This window comes from Martes martes (genome assembly GCF_963455335.1).
Source record: "Martes martes genome assembly, chromosome: X".
NCBI classification, from domain to species: domain Eukaryota; kingdom Metazoa; phylum Chordata; class Mammalia; order Carnivora; family Mustelidae; genus Martes; species Martes martes.
This window is the reverse complement of record NC_137897.1, coordinates 41,009,283-41,027,743: the sequence shown is the minus strand read 5'-3', so window position 1 is coordinate 41,027,743 and position 18,461 is coordinate 41,009,283. Positions and strand designations below refer to the sequence as shown.

At 54.7% G+C, this 18,461-nt stretch overlaps 1 protein-coding gene across 1 annotated transcript; it reads left to right on the top strand.

Moving 5' to 3' along the window:
* Positions 1-11,725: 11,725 nt before the first annotated feature.
* On the top strand, positions 11,726-18,009 carry FOXP3 (forkhead box P3; the record flags this gene model as incomplete). The annotated part of the gene is made up of 10 exons (XM_080795163.1): positions 11,726-11,938; positions 12,466-12,570; positions 12,667-12,805; positions 13,217-13,478; positions 14,315-14,402; positions 14,601-14,681; positions 15,382-15,532; positions 16,249-16,325; positions 17,556-17,657; positions 17,860-18,009. The coding sequence occupies 10 exons, from the start codon at positions 11,726-11,728 to the stop codon at positions 18,007-18,009; spliced, it is 1,368 nt and encodes a 455-aa protein (XP_080651289.1).
* Positions 18,010-18,461: the final 452 nt, after the last annotated feature.

The window sequence follows — 18,461 nt, the reverse complement described above, 5'->3', positions numbered from 1 at the left end:
ATCGGCGGCGGCGGCGGCACCGACGGCACCGGTGGCGGGACCAGCGGGGGCAGGGCTTGAAGGGGCGGGCAGCCAATGGGAAGGCCAGCGCGGGGGGGTACGGCTCACGGTGGGTGTAGGCGGTGAGAGGAAGACAGGTAGAGCAGAAAGCCAATAGGGAGCCGCGCCTGGATGACGTAGCGGGGAAGCGAGTGCAGGAGAAGCACGCAGCCAATGGGGATGCCCGAGAGTGGGCGGTGCAGGAGGCGGGATGATCAGGGAATCAATGGGGAGGCCTAAATGGGGATGGTGCGGGGTCCGGGATGGAAAGAGCAGAAGTAGGACTGCTAGTGGGGGAGTGTGAGCGGGAGCGGCATGTGTGCGGCGGGGGAAATGGGATGACTACAGGCGATGGGGGCAGCGGGGAGCGAACGGAGCGGCCAGAAAAGCAGGAAATCCCTTGGTTGCGTAGGCACCGGGACGCGAAGACAGAGGCCGCGAATAGCCAATGGAGAGCCACGCGCTGATGGCGTAGAGGAGATGACGAAAAGATAATGGCTACAGCGGACCAGTGGGGGAGTCGTGTGAGCTTGCACTCTGCCTTCAAGAGGCGGTGCTAGGGCTGAACTTACAAATACGAAGACTAGAAAGAGACCCAAGGGGCGGTGTAAGAACAGCCTCGGAGGCGGGACTGGAGGGGCAGGGCCAATGGGAGTGGACGGTGAAGGCTGGAGCCAGGAGGAGAGATGGTTGATAGCCAATGAGGGACCCAGAATGAAGGCAGTTGAGACCTCAAAAGGCAGTGCTAGAACGAAATGAACCAATATGCAAAGGCTGCAAAGTCTAGCGGGCTGGAAGGACACGGAGGAGGGTCGGCCGAGAGCAGAGCCAACCGGAGTGTTGGAGGTTGTGTGAAGGAGGGGATGAACAGCCAATAAAGAGGCCGGAGGAGGGGGTCTGGGAGGTACGGTGGTTGGGCCGGAGAGCCATAGAATGCACGCAGCTATCGGGAAGAGTATGCCTCTTGTGGTTGGACTCACCATCTCCTCAGCCCTTCGTGACTTCTCATTGCCCCAGAGCTGTGAATGCTTGGAGTCCCTGAAGACCTAGACTGCACCCTAGTGTGAGGTCTAAGAAAGCAAAACGGACTCTCCTGTCACAGTTACTGGGTCTTCCCTGCCCACCTCGGATACTTTGCTTGAGCAATGCCACTAGCCAAGAATATTCTTGGTTGTCACCCTCAGCTTTCTCCGGGACTTGTCACCATTGTTGAAGAATGGCCAAATGAAAAATTGACCTCTTCTGGAAAATGAGCTTTTTCTGACTTCAGCTCAGCAAAACACTGAGCCTGACTGTATGCCGCCAGGAGTTGGCTGAACACATTGGCAGATGTCTAATGTAATCACAAGCCAAAGTCCTACCTTTCTTGCCCCACTGGCACTCCACATCCCAAAGTGGCCTCACTTCCCTCTTTCTGTCCCCCATCTCTGCTCCTGCTGTTTCCTCTGCCACAAGCGCTGCTCTATCTTCCTCATTCACTCTCCTTTGAGGTCCAGCCTCCTGTGGGAACTGAAATGTAGCTTTGGTCCACTGAGCATGACCCTTCATAAATTCCCCCTCCCTCCTGGGAGGGTTTTCTGAACACTTACTGTATGCAGGGTGCTGACATGCGACATCCTGAGGAGAGAGGAGGTCCCCCCAGCCCCCGGTAACCTCCCCCTTCTCAGGTCTCAGTGTCCAGGGTGGGGTCATGGATCAGGAAGGAATATGTTCAGTTGCAAGCAACAGAGGAAAAAAAAAACACAAAAGAGTAGGGCTTAAACAAGATAGACTTGGAGGGGTTTTTTTCTTACTTCTAGTTAGGGCATTATCTGTGTCCTGGTCTGGCCCCAAGACTCTCATCCTTCAGCAAATTCTGTGTGCTCTCCATTCAAAATGTTTCATGAATCCAGCCTCTCCTCCCCATTCCACTGCCAATGCCATCATCAGTCACTGGATTACTGCAGTAGCTTCCTCGTGTCTGATGCCCCTGCTTCCATCTTCACTCCTACAGTCTGTTCTATACTCAGCAGTCAGAGGGATCCTGTTAAATCCTAAGGCAGTTCATGTCTCCTCCTTGCTCACAACCCTCCTGTGGCCTCCTCCTCACTCAGAGCAAAAGCCAAAGCCCTTACAATGGGCTACAAGGTCCTGCAGGGTCTAACCCCCATAACTCCTTTCTGACCTCACCTTCTCCCCCTCTTCCTTTTGCTCACACCACTGTAACCACACCGACCATCTTCGTAGACCTCGAGCAAATCACACACACCCACTCAGGGCCTTTGAGCTGGCTGTTCCCTCTGGAACCACTCAGGTATCTCCATGGCTCCATCCCCCGAGTCTGTCCAAGCCCCCTGCCCCCATTTTCTGGGGACTTTCATGGACCTGTCTGTGTACTCCTGTGTACTCTCCCCCAGAAGCCTTCCACACAAGAGGATATAGTCCAGTATGGAGAGGAGGTGGTGACCTCTGCCCCTCTCTGTCCACTGACCCCCCAGCTCTTACTCTGCAAGGGTCCCAGCTCTCAGCAGCAGCAGCAGCAGCATCACCTCACCCAAGCCCCACTCAAGTGGCCTCCTGGGCCCCTGGGCCCCTGGGGCACCAGCCTAATTCAGTCATCCCTCTACTTCTCTGGCCACTCCTCTCCTGGAGCCGATGACAGTAAGGGAGAGATGGTCTAGGGAGGGTATACCTCTGACCTTATAAAAGAAAAACAGTCCCCTCTCTCAAGAGGGGACATGTCCTGAAGCAAGAAATGAGGCCTCCACATCGAGAATTGGCCTAGTTTATGATTACACAGGAAGTATAAGTAACGTTCAGACCCAAGTCCAGGCAGAGCAAGGGGTCATTGGGCCTGGAAACATCCCGAAAGGCAGCTCCCCAAAATGCCTTCCTGACCAACAAGCGCCTCATACCCTCTTGCTCCCAACCACATGCCACACCTGTTAAGCCCATGCAAGCCTCCAGCCTGAGGACCTCATCCCACTTTGGTGCCTCCTCTGGCTGCCCAACACACACAGGCCATCTCTGGGTCTCAGACTTGTCCCACCAACCCAGAAACCTCAACCAGTGAAAGTCTTGTTTTGAACTAATGGTAGGGAGGGTTGGGTTTGTTTTTTTTTTTTTAATTGTTGTTGGCTGGGGTTTTTTTTTTTTTGGTTTTTTTTTAATATATATATATTCATTTTTTTTTCTTATCTTCACTAAGCCAGACCATCAGGCCCCCTCTGGGCTTTTCCAGAAAGGTGAGTCAGAGTTAAGGATAGTTAAGGAATTTTTTTAGGGCTTGGGAAGTGGGGCAGCGGGGGTGGGAGGGAAGGTGAAGGGGCAAAGGGGTGGGTCTTGGCCACTAGGTTTGTACCATGTGAATAAAGAGCGGTTTCCAATTTCTCTTCCCCAGGCCTGAAGTCAGTCTTGCAGAGGCTTGAAGTAGACGTTGGATGGCAGAACCCTGGGCCACGCAGGGTGCTGAGGAGCCGGGGACTGGGAGCCACGGCCGTGACTTATCGGGAGAAGCCCCTGGGGCCTGGGGCTTCTGCTCAAGGGGGTTACTGCTCAAGTAAGGAAATGCAGCTGCCAACTCTTGGACAACCGTAAAACCTCACAAGCTTCAAGCCCCCCCTCCCTGAGGAATCTCCAAATTTCAGAACTTCCCTGTCACTGCAGCCTTGAATTTAAGACCCAAGACTGTTGGGCCCAAGGAAACCTGGGTGTTTTTAAGCCCGTCCGGCACCAAAGAAGGCAGAGTCCCCACTTGCTAGCTCTGTCATCTTGGGCAAGTCCGTCGACTACTTCGCGCCTCTGTTTGGCCCATCTGTGTAACGGCCATGATGACAAGATGGACCACGAAGGGCTGTGGTGAGGATTGAATGTGATCGTTCGGGAGACTTGTCCAGCACGGTGTCCGGCCTGGGGGAAACTGCAGATAAATGTCAGCTACAGAGAGGATGGTGGATACTTGGCATCCGAAAACCTTGGAAACTGGGATTTTTCAAAGTAGAGAATTGCAAAGACTGAGATCGTGGTGTCCCTGAGTAGGAGAAGGTCGGGGTCCTAAGGTGCCTCTGGGCTTCATGAGGACAGAAGCATTAACACTGGGGGCCTCATCGGGACCTTCCCTGTAGGGTACCCTCCAGGTACCCTACGGTGTACCTGGACCCTACGGCGTGATAAGATGAGACTTTTCTCCCTCTCCTCGCTCAGTGATGCTAAGTGGATTCTGGGAGCTAGTGATTCTCAGACTGTTAGATTCTGTAAATTGTGGCAGATAGAGAGGGACTCCCTGCCTTTTCCTCTGTGAAATAACTTCCATGTCCCCTTCTGTAGGGAGACGTGTTGCAGATCTCCCCCTCCCTGGGCGGTAAGAACAGTGATGACCATATCAATTCTGCTTAAGGGGAAACTGAGGCATAGAGCCGGGCAAAGTCTCTGGAAACCCAGCCCTATTCAGTTTCTTTCCCTGGTGTTTCTTGTCCCATCACATTCACAGACCTCCGTGATTTATTTGAGTTCCCCCCCCCTTTTTTTTCTAACTCTACACACTTTTGTGTAAAAAACTGTGGTTTCTCATGAGCCCTGTTATCTCATTGATACCTCTCACCTCTGTGGCAAGGGGAAGAAATCATATTTTCAGATGACTCGTAAAGGGCAAAGAAAAAACCCAAAATTTCAAAATTTCCGTTTAAGTCTCATAATCAAGAAGAAGAGAAACAGAGCGAGAGAGAGAGAGAGAGAGAGAGAGCAAGAGAGAGAGAAAACTATGAGAACCCCCCCACCCCGTGATGATCAGCACACACACACTCATCGAAAAAAAAAATTGGATTATTAGAAGAGAGAGAGAGAGGTCTGTGGCTTCCACACCGTGGTTTTTCTTCTCGGTATAAAAGCAAAGTTGTTTTTGATATGTGACAGTTTCCCACAAGCCAGGCTGATCCTTTTCTGTCAGTCCACTTCACCAAGGTGAGTGTCCCCGCTCTCCCCCATCAGATGCGGGTCCAGTGAAAGAGATGGTAGTGAGGCAGGCAACGGGTGGGGGTCAGGGGACCTCCGGTACTGGCAAGACAGCTCCTTTGGTTCCAGTCAGGTAAGAGATTTTTTTTTAACAATTATAATAGTAATAATAAATGCCGGCAGACTGATTGGGAAAGTGCTTGATCAATGTGTGGGCAGAGGCAATGATAAATAAATTGATTGCTGTGTAGATGGGCAGGATTTTTTTTTAAATAGGCCAACTGCCAGTCTTTGTGAATTTCGGAGCTTTGAACAACTTGAAACTGTCCAGGTGTAACTGGAAATTTCAACTACACCCCTCCCTCCTCTTCGTCTCTTGTCTCCTGATAGCTCCCATCCCTCTCTGTCTACTCACCCAGTCTCCCTCTTTCCGTGTTGCTCTCTCTGTCTCCTGGTCTGTTTCCCTGGCACTCAGACTCTCCATCACCCTTTCTCTGGCTCTGCCCAGCTTCCCTGCCTCTGTCTCCTCCATCTTCACCACGCTCCCACTATCTCCTTTCCTCTTTCTCCCACTGTCTCTCCTGCTCTCTTGTCTAGCCTTCCCCCACCGGCCTTCCCCCCTCCATGATCCAGCACAGAGCTTTGTACTGTTGGTGCCTAATAATAGTGGATTGAGTAACATCGATGAGGACATTTCCATTTTACCAGAGTGAGCATCAGTTTTGTTTGCCCCAATCGACGGAGGATAGTGAGCTGTTGGGTCAGGCTGAGCACTTAATCGAACTTGGGCTTGCACGGCACGAGGGGACCTCCTGGGGGGTACTTTGTGCCACTGTTGGTTGTGGTTTAGCTGTGTGGTCCTACCCTGGGACCTTGTGCATGTGAGTGTGTGTGTGTGTGTCCAGAGCCCATGTCCAGGAACCAAGCAGGCTGTTCAGGGCTAGGGCAAGCTCATCTCTGCAGGCTTAGCAGTGCTCACTGTTAGCTGTTAGTATTTTTTTTAAACCAAATTAGAACCACTCTCTCTATTGGTTTTGCTCCTGCTTTATTCAATTAATAGAAGTGTTTTTGTAGATCACTAAAAATTGTTTCAACATATGATCTTCCGTGGCTGTCAAGACTGTCCTCACACTGGTATGAACCACGATTGGTTCGACCAAGTGCCAGTTCCTGGACATTCAGGTTGTTTCTAGTTCTTTCCCCCATAATCATCCCTGATTAGTTCCTTGGATTCCTGAAAACGGAGTTGCTGAGACAAGGGGCATGTGCATTTTTAAGGTTGTCTGACCCTCTCTGCAAATCGTTCTTCCAAAAGGTTGTCCTGTTATATGCTTCTTGTACTCAAGCCAGCCCTGGGTGGGTATTATCATTTTTTAAATCCTTTTTCAGCATACCAGGTAAGAAAAAATATTATCACATTGTTGACATTTGCTTTCTTTGCTTATTTACACTATTTATTGAGCATTTGTACTTTTTCTTAAGTTGTCTGGTCATATCCTTAGTCCCAATGGGGTACTCATCATTTTTTTTCTTATTGATTTGTCACAGCTTTTTATTTAGAAAGGATATTAACCTTCCAATAGGCATACATGTATAGCAGATATTTTCCCCCAATTTATCTCTCACTTTTTCTATTTGTTTATGGAGTTTTGTGATGCTATGATGTTTTTATATAGACAAAAGGGTTACTCTTTCCTTCTGTGGTTACTGTCTCTGGTTTTGTGCTTAGAAAGTCCTTTCCCACTTGAAAATGAGATAAATGTTCACCTGTGTTGGCTTCTAGTCTCTTTTATGGCTTCATTTTTTCCATTTGCTGTGGAGGTTAAGAGTGTGGGTACTGGAGCCAGACTGTCTGGGACAAACCCAACCTCACCCCAAGCCATCTGTATGATTTTTAGCCAGGCATTTAACTTGTCTGTACCTTCATTTCCTCATATGTACTGTGATGATTATAGTAGTGCCTACCTCAAAGAGTTGTTGTAAGGATTAAATGTATTAACCACGTAAGTGCTTGGCATAGGGCTGGCATACAAGGAACCCAAGAGCAGTATTAAATATTCTTACTTATTTCTTTAATAAATCTGGAATGTGTTTCAGGGTATATGTTGACTGGCGACATTTTAAACTGGCCAGAGAGGAATTGGTGGGGAAAATGGACTGATTATTCATTAACTAACTTTATCTTTCCCTTAATATTCCCAGAAGCATTTGTCAAATAGTATAGCCTCCACCATCTCCCAGGTTGAAATGCCACATTTATCACGAACTTGCTTCCATCTAGACGGTGGTCTGTGATTGAGATTTCTGTTTTGTTCTGTTCCCCAGTGTCTGAGCCATGGCACTTTGCTCACTGCTGCTTCGCAGTACAATATCTCCCCCGACCACAGGCCGCCCCCCACCACCCAGCCCCGCCAGCATCTTGCCCTTCTTTTTTCCTTGTTATCTGATGCAGCCTCAGTTCCTGTAGCCAGAGACCAACAACTATTCTTATTTGGGACATGCATCTCTCTCTCTCTCTCTCTCCTCCCTCCCTCTGTTTCCCTCTTTCTCTGTCGCTATCTCTATTTGGGACATCTCTCCCTCTCTCTCCCCCTCTCCCTACCTCATTCTCTTCCCATCTCCCTGTGCTGTTCTCTTATTCTTTTTGTTTCTCTCATTCTCCGTCTCCCTCCTTGTGTATACTTCTAGGACTTTCTGTTCCTTTGAGTTCCTCTTCCCTCCTTTCTCTCTCTGTCTCTCTCTCTCTTTCTCTCTCTCCCTCCCTCAGCATCTCTCACTCTCTGTGTATCTCTGTCCCGCCTCATGTTTCTTCCATCTCTCTGTATCTCTTGTTCTCTGGGTCTTTGTGTTCCCCTATGACTGTCTGTCTCTCTCTGTCTCTGTCTCTCTGTGTATCCCTGTCTCTCAGCCGGTCCCCTGGGTGGAGGGGCTGTTGTTGACTCGATGCCCTGCAAACATGTAGCAGGTCCCCCAGACACAAAGTGGAAGGGCCCTGGCCCTTATCTCCTCCATGCCTCTCTCTGCCCAGTGTACGCAGGAGCAAACTGAGGCCTGGAGATGGGCAAGAGGGCCTCTCCCAAGGCCTCACAGGGATGGAGTGGCGGAGTTAAGACCCAAACTCAGACCGTGGGACTCTTGGCAGGACCCTGCTTCTGTCTCTCCCCTGCACTGTGGGCCTCAGTTTACTTCTCAGCACCCATGAGGGGTGGAGAGGGAGCTGAGCTGCCCCCTGGCTGCTGCCATTCCCCCTTCTGCCTTCTCACAACTTGGACCCTTACTCAGGCAGGAGGCTCTGTGGCCTCATGGGCCAGTATGGGGCCCAACCTCCTAAGAACTAGTCTGGGTGGGGTCCCAGGGTCCCATGAATCAGAAGGCCTTGTGGCCAGAGGGTAGTGATACCGGAAGGACATAAGTCAGCCAATCTGTCTGTGGGTCTGGCTGTGGATAGAGCTCAACCATACCCCCAGAGTGGGCACGGGTCCCCGGGAACTTCCACCCCGGGACCCCTCCAGAGAGCCTGGCAGTGGGCTCCCTACTGGCCAAGGCTCTTCCCGTCCCCCACCATGATGCCCAAGCCAGAAGCATGCTGGCCTCTAGCTCCCCCTCCTTTCCTCCCCATCTCCTGTGGAACAGCTATGAGTACAGGAACATGGACCCAGAATGAACAGGGAGACCGAGAAGCCCGCACGTGTTCATTTACCATCACTGACATTTTGTTAAGGCATTTCATGTGCATTAACTTTGGACGAGGGGTACAATTACTGTCCCAGTTTACATGCAAGCCCGAGGAGAGTTATAGCTAGTTAATGGCTGAGCCCAACCCCAGGCTCAGGGGAGTCAAGGAGATGATTCTGACCATTCTGCTGTCACAGAACTTGGGAGGGAAACTGTCAGAAGAAGCAGAGGCTGCCTACAATGCCAAGCCTGGTAAGGCCAGAGACCCTGTGAGGTAGTGAGCTGCCTGTCCTTCAGGGAGTTTCAGTGAGTTTGGACACCATTGACATTGGCCTTCACCATCTGTGAAGTTGGACCCAAGGACCCTCACAGAGGGGGTTTGAGACTCTGGGATCCTTTGAACATAAGAAATGACTTCTATGATTCAGAGGTTCTGGCATAGTACCATTTGAAGACCCCCCAGGGTCCCAACAGCTGAAGGGTCTGCATGGTAGTCCCCAAGCATCAAACCTTTGGCCTCTCCATGGCCCAAGTCTACAGGGCCCAGGACTTGTCATGGTGGCCAGATGGACGTCACTCACCACATCCGCAAGCACCCACATCACCCCCACCTGGGCCAAGGCGGCTGCAGGATGGGCCAGCCAATTCTCGGAACGAAACCCATGCGGGGGGGGGATCTTCCCCCTTCTCTTCCTCCTTGGTGCCGATGAAGCCCTGCGCATCCGGCCGCCATGACGTCAATGGCGGAAAATCTGGGGATGTGACAACAGGGCCCAGATGCAGACCCCGATATGAAAACACTCTCTGTGTCCCAGAAACAACCTCCATGCAGCTTCTGAGAAACAGTCAGAAAGGGACGCCCCGACAGACAATGCAGGAAGCTGGCTGCCCAGCCCGGCCCTCCAGGTTCCCCACCACCAGACAGACCGTATCTATGTCCCCTTTCTGAGAATGTCCCTGTGCTTCCCTGAGGCTGGACGTTCCAGATATGTTTGAGGAAGAGATTTCTTATAAGCCCCAGCCAAGTGTCCCAGCACCGTCAGAAGTGACCACGGGCCAGCCGTCTGGGCCAGGTCAGAGTGGCGGAGACCATTCACTCACGGGGCCAAAGTTGGTATTCGTTTACTCAGGCTTCTGTAACCATTTACCACAAGCTGGGGGATGCTTAAACAACAGAAATTTATGGTCTCCCACTTCTGGAGACCAGAAGTCCAAGATCAAGGTGTCAGCGGGCTTGGTTCCTTCTGAGGCTACAAGGGATGATCTGTCCATGCCTCCCTTCTAGCTCTTGGAGGACTGCTGGCAGTCTTTGGCATGCGTTGGCTTCTAGAAGCCTCTCCCCAATCTCCACCTTCATTCATTTGCTCACCTCCTCATGGTCCCTGAGTCCTGAGCCTCCACAGATCCAGGCTCTTGCTTCTCACACAGTAATATAACGCGCCCCCCCCACACCAAGAGACTAAGAGTTTACTACCTGGATTCTCACCCCCACCTCCCTCCATGCCAGAGCTCCTGACAATCCCGTGAGCTGACAGCAAAGAAAGGAAGGTGCAGCTGCTCCCCTAAACCCCCCTTGTGCCAGCTTGGGCTACTATCAGCAGCTGTGTGCCCGACCCAGTGCTGTGCGGTAGGGAGTCACATGCACGCACACACACTTTCTGGAGAAAGACAGGGAGCTCTCAAGTTGCCGTGGGACTGTGGAACACACCTGGGTGTTCCCTTCAGTAAAGTGGTGGTTGAACTAGGCGGTCCCTTCCAGCTCCAGCTTCCTCTTAGACTGGGATTCTGAGAAGCAGAAGCCCTGCCTGTCACAGAGTGTTCGGTTCTGGGGCTCAGCAAAGGAGCCCAACGCCATTATGGAGGACTTTCTGGATGGGGTTCGGATAGGGGATATGGAAGAAGAGCAGACATTCCAGGCACAGCATCTAGTAGGAGCCCAGGCTTGGAGAGCAGAGTTGGGGTAAACGCTGGTGGGTCCTGAGTCAAGATGCTCCCACCGGCCCTGGCTCAGGGGACCTGAGCTCTCCCTGCTCTCCGGCACCTGCCATGTCAGCTTCGTGCGAGGCAGGAGCCCAGAGATGATCAGACCCCGCCCCTGCCTGAGCTCCAGACTCCCGTCCTCCACTGCCCACTCAGTATTTCCACTCGTGTGTCTAATGCCAGACTCGTCGTGTCTATCCACCCCTGGATCGTCACCCCCAACCTTGCTTGCCCCAGCTCAGAAGATGTCCACTCGGTCTTTCCAGCCTGCTCAGGCAAATACCAGGCCAGAGGTCTCCTTGACCCTCCCCCTCTCACCACCCCCCACCACATCCAAGCTGCCAGCGAATTCTCCTGACTCCGCTTTCAGAGCACACTCAGAATCCACCGACTTACCATCTCCACCGACACCATCCTGGTCTGTGCCACCACTGTCACTTGCCTGGACTGTCACAGGAGCCTCCTCACCAGTACCCCTGCTTTCACCTTCCGAGAGTCTGTCCCTCTCCCCGCAACCAGAAGGACCTTGAGTCCATGCCCCCCTCCACTTTTGTATATGCCAGGTCACTGGGATAAAATAATGCCACCCAGAGAGTCAGAAGCCAGTCCCAGCAGGATCAGCAAAGGTTGTCTGCCCTGTGTATAGTGCAGGGAGGACCAGGGGCCTGAGGCTTGGAGACGAGCCCCAAGCGGTTGGGAGAAGAAAAGCTGACACCTCTCTGTGGCTGAGGCCCCAGAAACAACCCCAATCCCCCATCTCCCTTGTGGAGGACACATCACCACCAGCGCTCTGCCGGCACGCACGGGCAGGCTGAGTGCCAGAGCCGGGCACGTCTGCACCTGGGACGTGTGCGGAGACACATGCACATCTGCGTTCCCGACACCAATGTATGCGTGGGTGTGTGCCACATGTACGCGTGATCGGAGCTGGGGTCCAGCTGTGGAGCCCTTGACAGGCCCCAACTGATTCCTGCTCTGACCAGGGCATGGGGCGAGGGGTGGTCTACATGGTTCAAGTGGTCGAGCAGTCCACACCACCGCTGGGGACACATGTAACTCCTTCCCCCTATGTCCCCACAGCTTGCCCTCGGACAAGGACTCAATGCCCAACCCCAGGCCAGCCAAGCCCTCGGCCCCTTCCTTGGTGCTTGGCCCATCCCCGGGAGCCTCACCCAACTGGAGGGCTACACCCAAGGCTTCAGACCTGCTTGGGGCCAAGGGCCCGGGGGCAACTTTCCAGGGCCGGGACCTCCGAGGCGGGGCCCATGCCTCCTCCTCCTCCTCTTTGAACCCCATGCCACCATCGCAGCTGCAGGTGAGGCCCAGGGCCCAGGATGGGGCAGGCAGGGTGAGGTACCTGGGCCTACAGGTGCCGACCTTTACTGTGGCACTGGGCGGGGGGCCCAGCTGGGGCACAGGAAGTGGTTTTCTGGGTCCCAGGCAAGTCTGTGACTTATGCAGATGTCGCAGGGCCAAGAAAGTCCCCAGTTAGCAGGTCTCAGAGATTCAAGGCTCTCCCCGACCTCCTAATCCCGGTCTCAGGAGAGGAGATCCTATCATGGTCCCACAGACATGGCCCTGTGTCCGCATCCCCACATGACAAGGGAGAGGGCTGGTGCCCAGAGAGGTGAGGTGACGGGGTTGAGGCCAACTCAGCCACTTATTAGCTGTTTGATCTTGAAAAAGTCATTCGCTCTCCCTGAGCCTCAGTTTCCACATACATAAAATGGGGATGGTCAGAGTACCTACCGTGTGGGGCTGTGGCGAGGAGTGTATGAACTAGACATGTAGAAAAGTGAGGATAAGGATGGCATCTCACACGCCTGCCTTCTCCCCCCTCAGCTGCCCACAGTTCCCCTAGTCATGGTGGCACCCTCTGGGGCACGGCTGGGCCCCTCGCCCCACTTGCAAGCCCTCCTCCAGGACAGGCCACACTTCATGCACCAGGTACTGACCGGGAATGGTTAGGGCGGCGGGAGCAGGTGGGACAACTGGGTGCCGCGGCAGGGGGGAGGCTGAACCACAGCCCCTGTGTGCTCCCAGCTCTCAACGGTGGATACCCACACTCGGACCCCTGTGCTGCAGGTTCGCCCACTGGACAGCCCAGCTATGATCAGCCTGCCGCCACCCACTGCTGCCACCAGTGTCTTCTCCCTCAAGGCCCGGCCTGGCCTGCCACCTGGTAACACCCCCCATCCCGCAGCTCTACAGAACCCCAAGCCCCACCCCCATACCCCTGGGCTTGAACGTGAGCCGCGTAGGTTGCTGAATGGCGGCCCTCAGGAGGTCAGAGGCATCAGGTCTTATCATCTGGGAAACTCCAGCCTCCAAAAAATGTCAGGCTCAGAACCTTAAAGATGCAGAAAGGCACGAATCACAGAACCGCAGGTCTCTGCATTCGAAATGTCAGCGCTTGCAAATGGCAGCCTTTGAGCTGCTCCCCAAAAAGCCTTGGGTGTTAGGGCCAACAGAGTCCCTGGGAATCAGGGCCTGAGAGGCTCAGGAGGGTGGGAAGTTCAAAATGAGAGTCTCTGTGGGCTAAGCCTGAGGGACCAGCCTAAGGGTCCCAAAGGTACTCCATCCCCACCCGCAGGGATCAACGTGGCCAGCCTGGAGTGGGTGTCCAGGGAGCCCGCGCTGCTCTGCACCTTCCCAAGCCCCAGCACACCCAGGAAGGACAGGTCAGTGGACCAGGCTGGGAAGGACCTTTGCTCTGCCGTTGTCTCCCCTTACACCCTCTGTCCTCCTAGTGCCCTCTCGACCGTGCCCCAGGGCTCCTACTCGCTGCTGGCAAATGGTGTCTGCAAGTGGCCCGGATGTGAGAAGGTCTTCGAGGAGCCAGAGGATTTCTTCAAGTGAGTGACCCAGGCTCATACTAGTCCGGGAAGGTCCCCAGTGTGTGGGAAAAGGCCTGTGGTACAGGTCTCACCTCAGGCCTCATCTCATTACAGAGTGATGAGGCAAAAGGCAAAGGCTAAGACCATAGGTTCAAATCCCACTCACTGGCTGTGTGGCCTTGGGCAAGTTACTTAGCTTCTCTGGCCCCTGGTTTCCTCATCTGTGTAATGGGGCATCATAACAGAGGTGTATACCATTACCTACCTCCATTTTACTGATACAGAAACTAAGGCCATAAAAAAGTTAAGTGTCTTAATCGAGATCCCCCAGTTCCTAAGTTACAGAGCTGGAATTTGAATCCAGGCAGCCAGACTTCTGCTCCCCTACCCCTCCTGATTTCATTGATCCCCACAGTTCCAGATTCTCACAGTGACTCTTGCTGCCTCCCCCAACACACAAACATACACACACACCCCTTCTCCCACCTTACCAACTATCAGTGGCAATTCTACACCCTATCCTCTTCACGACCATGACTTTGCACAGGCTGTCCACCCCTCCCCACCTGGAGTGCCTCTCCTGCCCTCGCCTACCTCTCAGCTCACCAGCCTTCCAACATCGTCTCCAGCACCCTGGCCAGGCTCCAGTGGCGAGCTCAGGCCTGGCACCAGAGATGCCAAGTAGCGTGTGTTGAAGGAACAGCAGGTGTAAGAAGGAGACTGAGGTAGAGAGGGGAGGAGGCTGAGGCACCGAGGAGAGACCTCCCAAAAGGTCTGGCCCTCCTCACTCGGAGTGGTGAGCCGGGAGGCCAGGCCCACCATGGTCACCCACATGGACTCTTCCCCCTACCCAGGCACTGCCAGGCGGACCATCTCCTAGATGAGAAGGGCAGGGCACAGTGTCTCCTCCAGAGGGAGGTGGTGCAGTCTCTGGAGCAGCAGGTGACGGAGGAGAGGGGTGATTGGGGGATGATGGGCGAGCCTTCCGTCTACCCTGTGCCAGGAGCCAAGCTCACCCAGGATGGGGGCTGGCATAAAGGAAGGGAGGGGGTAGGGCACTCCCAGGGAGGATCACAGCCTGAGCCAGGATGCGGCAGAGAAAGGCCAAGTTGAGGCCTCACTTTGAGCCTGTCCTCACAGCTGGTGCTGGAGAAGGAGAAGCTGGGCGCAATGCAGGCCCACCTGGCTGGGAAGATGGCCCTGACCAAAGCCCCATCCACGGTGAGCCACCCTGGGCCCACAAGCGGTACAGGCAGCTGGAGGGAGCGGAGGGGACCTGCCCTCGCACCCACGCCCTGGGACTCTGTGCCCCCCATCCCCAGCTCCAAACACGCCCAGACCTGGAAACCTCTCCCCTCGGTTATAAATCATCTACCCCCCAAGGTCCCAAAACGTCATGATCTTGGGTTTTCAAAGCAGCGGCAAATCACCAAGCATTTATTAGACAACAGAGCCAGTGCCACGGGCGGGGTTAGCCATGTAACACCCAGAGGGCAGGGGCTGGTGCAAAATAGACACATGGGGCCCGGGTTTCAAGATGACTCCCACAGAGCAGTAAACAAAGGGCAGGGACCCCTGTGATCACAACAGGCCACACACCCGTGAAGCTGGCCCTGGGGACCAGGCCCCTTTCCCAAGCAAGTTGCTGGGGTTAATTTATCGAATCCTCGTGAGGCCACTCACAATAGTTATTACTATCATCCCTAAGGTTAAGGTCACAGTTGGGTAGGGAGCCCAACTCAGCCCCAGCTCGTGGCCCCGGCATCATACAGCTCAATGCTGCTTTGTGGGATTCTGTATCAGACTGGAATTGGGAAGAGAGCTCCCTCGCTTTGGGGAAAAAAAAAAAAAACTTATTTAAAATTGAAGTGGAAAGTTTAAGCCTCCGAATCACCAGCTGTTCTCTTCTCTCCTCCCGCAGGTGTCATCGGACAAGGGCTCATGCTGTATCGTAGCCAGTGGCACTCCCGTCACCACTGGCCCAGCGTGGCCCAGCTCCCAGGAGGCCCCTGATGGCCTGTTCGCTGTGAGGAGGCACCTCTGGGGCAGCCATGGAAACAGCACATTCCCAGGTAAGGATGGTCCACATCCCTATGTGGTCCAGCCTCCACGCACCCTACCCCCAGCCCCTCATCCCCCACTGGCCCCGGGGTGGGAGACAGCCAGGACCAACCCTCCCCAGCACTGCCACTCAGCCTTTGGGAAAACACAACCCCTTGCCAAAGCTGCTTTTCAGGGTTTCCAAGGCCTGTAAGGCCCCCGCTCCCACCCCCCCCATTGCGGTTTCTCCTGTCTAGCCCCATCTCCCCTGGGGCCTGGGGCTCACTCAATCTGGGCTTTGGCTACTCCATTCGGTTGTCAGAAGGGAGGGCAGGGAGGGAACTAGCTCCCCCCACTCCCCAGGGACTCTCCCTTCCCCCTCCAAGGAAAAGCGGGGGATTCTCCCAAGCTCATGGATCCAGGGGCTGCCCGCAAGGCCTGGGCTATGGGCTTAAGAGGGATCAGGGCCCTTGAGTGCCATCCTGCCTCTGCCACTTGGCCACCTGAATCCCTCTGGTGTGCAAGTTACTTCACTTCCTTTCAACTTCGGTGACGGTGAGGCCCATTTTGGTGCAAGTAGTGCAAGCAGTAAATGACACATCAGCACCCAATGCTCAGCATAGTCACTGTGAGGGTGACAACTGGCAGTGAGGGATCTCAGCTGGGCAGCCTCTCCTTGTAGCGTGGGGGATGGAAGAGGGAGCAAGGAGCTCCAGGACGGGACCTGATCCTCCCCCACCCCCTACAGAGTTCTTCCACAACATGGACTACTTCAAGTTCCACAACATGCGGCCCCCCTTCACCTATGCCACCCTCATCCGCTGGGTAAGCAGGCGGTGTGGGCCAAGGAGAAGGAAAATAAATGGGGGTGGGGGGAGGAAGGGGAGCACCAGGCTCCCACATTCCCAGCCTCCTTCCAAGCGCCCCCAGGACAGGCTCCCTCATGAACAAACCCAGGCCTCCCACAGGATTCCCCACCCGCCCCCATGTCGGCTTCACCCCAGACCTGCCCCCTCAACCCAAACCGAAACCACTATCCAGGCCTGTGTGAGCCAAATTCTGGCCCTCGCCGCACCCCCTTCCTGGGGCCCACCTCGACCCCATACTTAACCCCCTCCCAGACCCGTAAAATAGCCCCCAAATGACCCTGATCTTTGCCCCTTGCCCTAAACCCACCACAGATATTATCCTAGCTCCTTCCTCAGCCCCCACATACCCCAATAAGCTGGCAGGATCCTGCCTCTCACCCCTTCCTTGTGACACCTATCTGACCCTTGGCCTCACCCAGTCCCAGCCCCTTCATTTGAATGCTTGCCCAGAACTTTCATTCTAGGCCCACACCTGACCCCTCCACAACAACACACATTCCCCTACCTGGCCCCACCCTGACCCAGAACCTCACTGTGGTGGTAACCTCCCACCCTTTCCTTCACCCCACTCCTAAATCCAAACAGATCCAATTCCCTGACCGTTAGCCTCACTCCACACCTAACACAAGCCCTGACCCTGAACGACCACATACAACCAAATTCCTTCTTGACCTTGACTCTTAAGCACACGCCTGACACAGAAAATAACTCCATCACTAGGCTCGCCTCGGACTCCTGACCTTAATGCCATCCCATCCCTCAGCCCTCAACTCGCCCCCGTCCATCCCCAGCCAGACCCTTAACCAGCCCCTTCCCTGCTGACCTTTAACTCTGCCTGGCTCTTTACCCCTCCCACATCCTTAACTTGGCCCTGCTCCTGGGTTTTGACCTTCCCAAACCCTGACGTCTTGCTCCCGTGGAGAAGGCCAGCTCCAACTCCGCCCCAGACCTTTAACCCAATCCCGGGCCTAACCAGAACCAGACCTTACTGCGACCTCCGCCTTGACCCTCCACCTCACCCCACTTCTAACTCTGTCTCTGACCTACCACCGCATACCGTCTCCCTCCCTCCCTTCCCCTGCCCACCCCAGTTCCACCCCTGTCAGACACCCAGGGTGGGCCACTGCCACTCTCAGCCCGATTTCAGGGGAAGGGCTTCCTGACCACCTGACCCCCTAACCTCCAGGCCATCCTGGAGGCTCCCGAGAAGCAGCGGACACTCAACGAGATCTACCACTGGTTCACGCGCATGTTTGCCTTCTTCAGAAACCACCCTGCCACCTGGAAGGTGAGCTCTGCTGGCGGTGGCAGTGGCAGTGGCTGGGAGGGCCTCCAATGACACCGGGGTGCTGGGCCGAGCTCAGGAGTGGCATGGGGGGGGCATGTCGGGAAGGGCTGGGAGGCCGGTTTGGGCTGGGTCCTGCTGACCTCAGAGGCTGACTGCCTAGCCGTTCCCCCTACCCCCGGCCCTGTGGGCTTTCCTCCCACAGAACGCCATCCGCCACAACCTAAGCCTGCACAAGTGCTTCGTACGGGTGGAGAGCGAGAAAGGGGCCGTGTGGACCGTGGATGAATTCGAGTTCCGCAAGAAGAGGAGCCAGAGGCCCAGCAGGAGTGCTAACCCCACACCCGGCCCCTAACCTCAAAACCAAGGAAAGGAGGAAGGATGGACAGGGGCTGAAATGGGGGGGTGGAAGTGGCCTGGGGCAGGGGTGATGGGCCCTGGACATGCCCACTGGGGCCAAGAAGTGAGGTGTGCATGGTCTTGCCTGCCAGGGACCCTGAGCCTCAGCGGACAACCCTTCTAGAGCATCCGCCCTGCACCAAGGCTGCTCAGAGGGGCCCTGGCCCCTGCCCCCTGGCCCAGCTTCCCACAAGCAGCTCTTTAGCCAAACTGAGCCTTCACACCAACCACACACACAGCCTGCCTCGGTCGCTCAGACAGGTGACCTTTGGGCTGGAAGACACACACACATACACACACACACAGGGGCCATCCTGTCCCTGGGACACAGGACAAAGAACCTGCCTCAGTACTCTCAGATAACCGCAACCTCTACAGCCTCACAGACCATCGCACCTGAGCATGGTC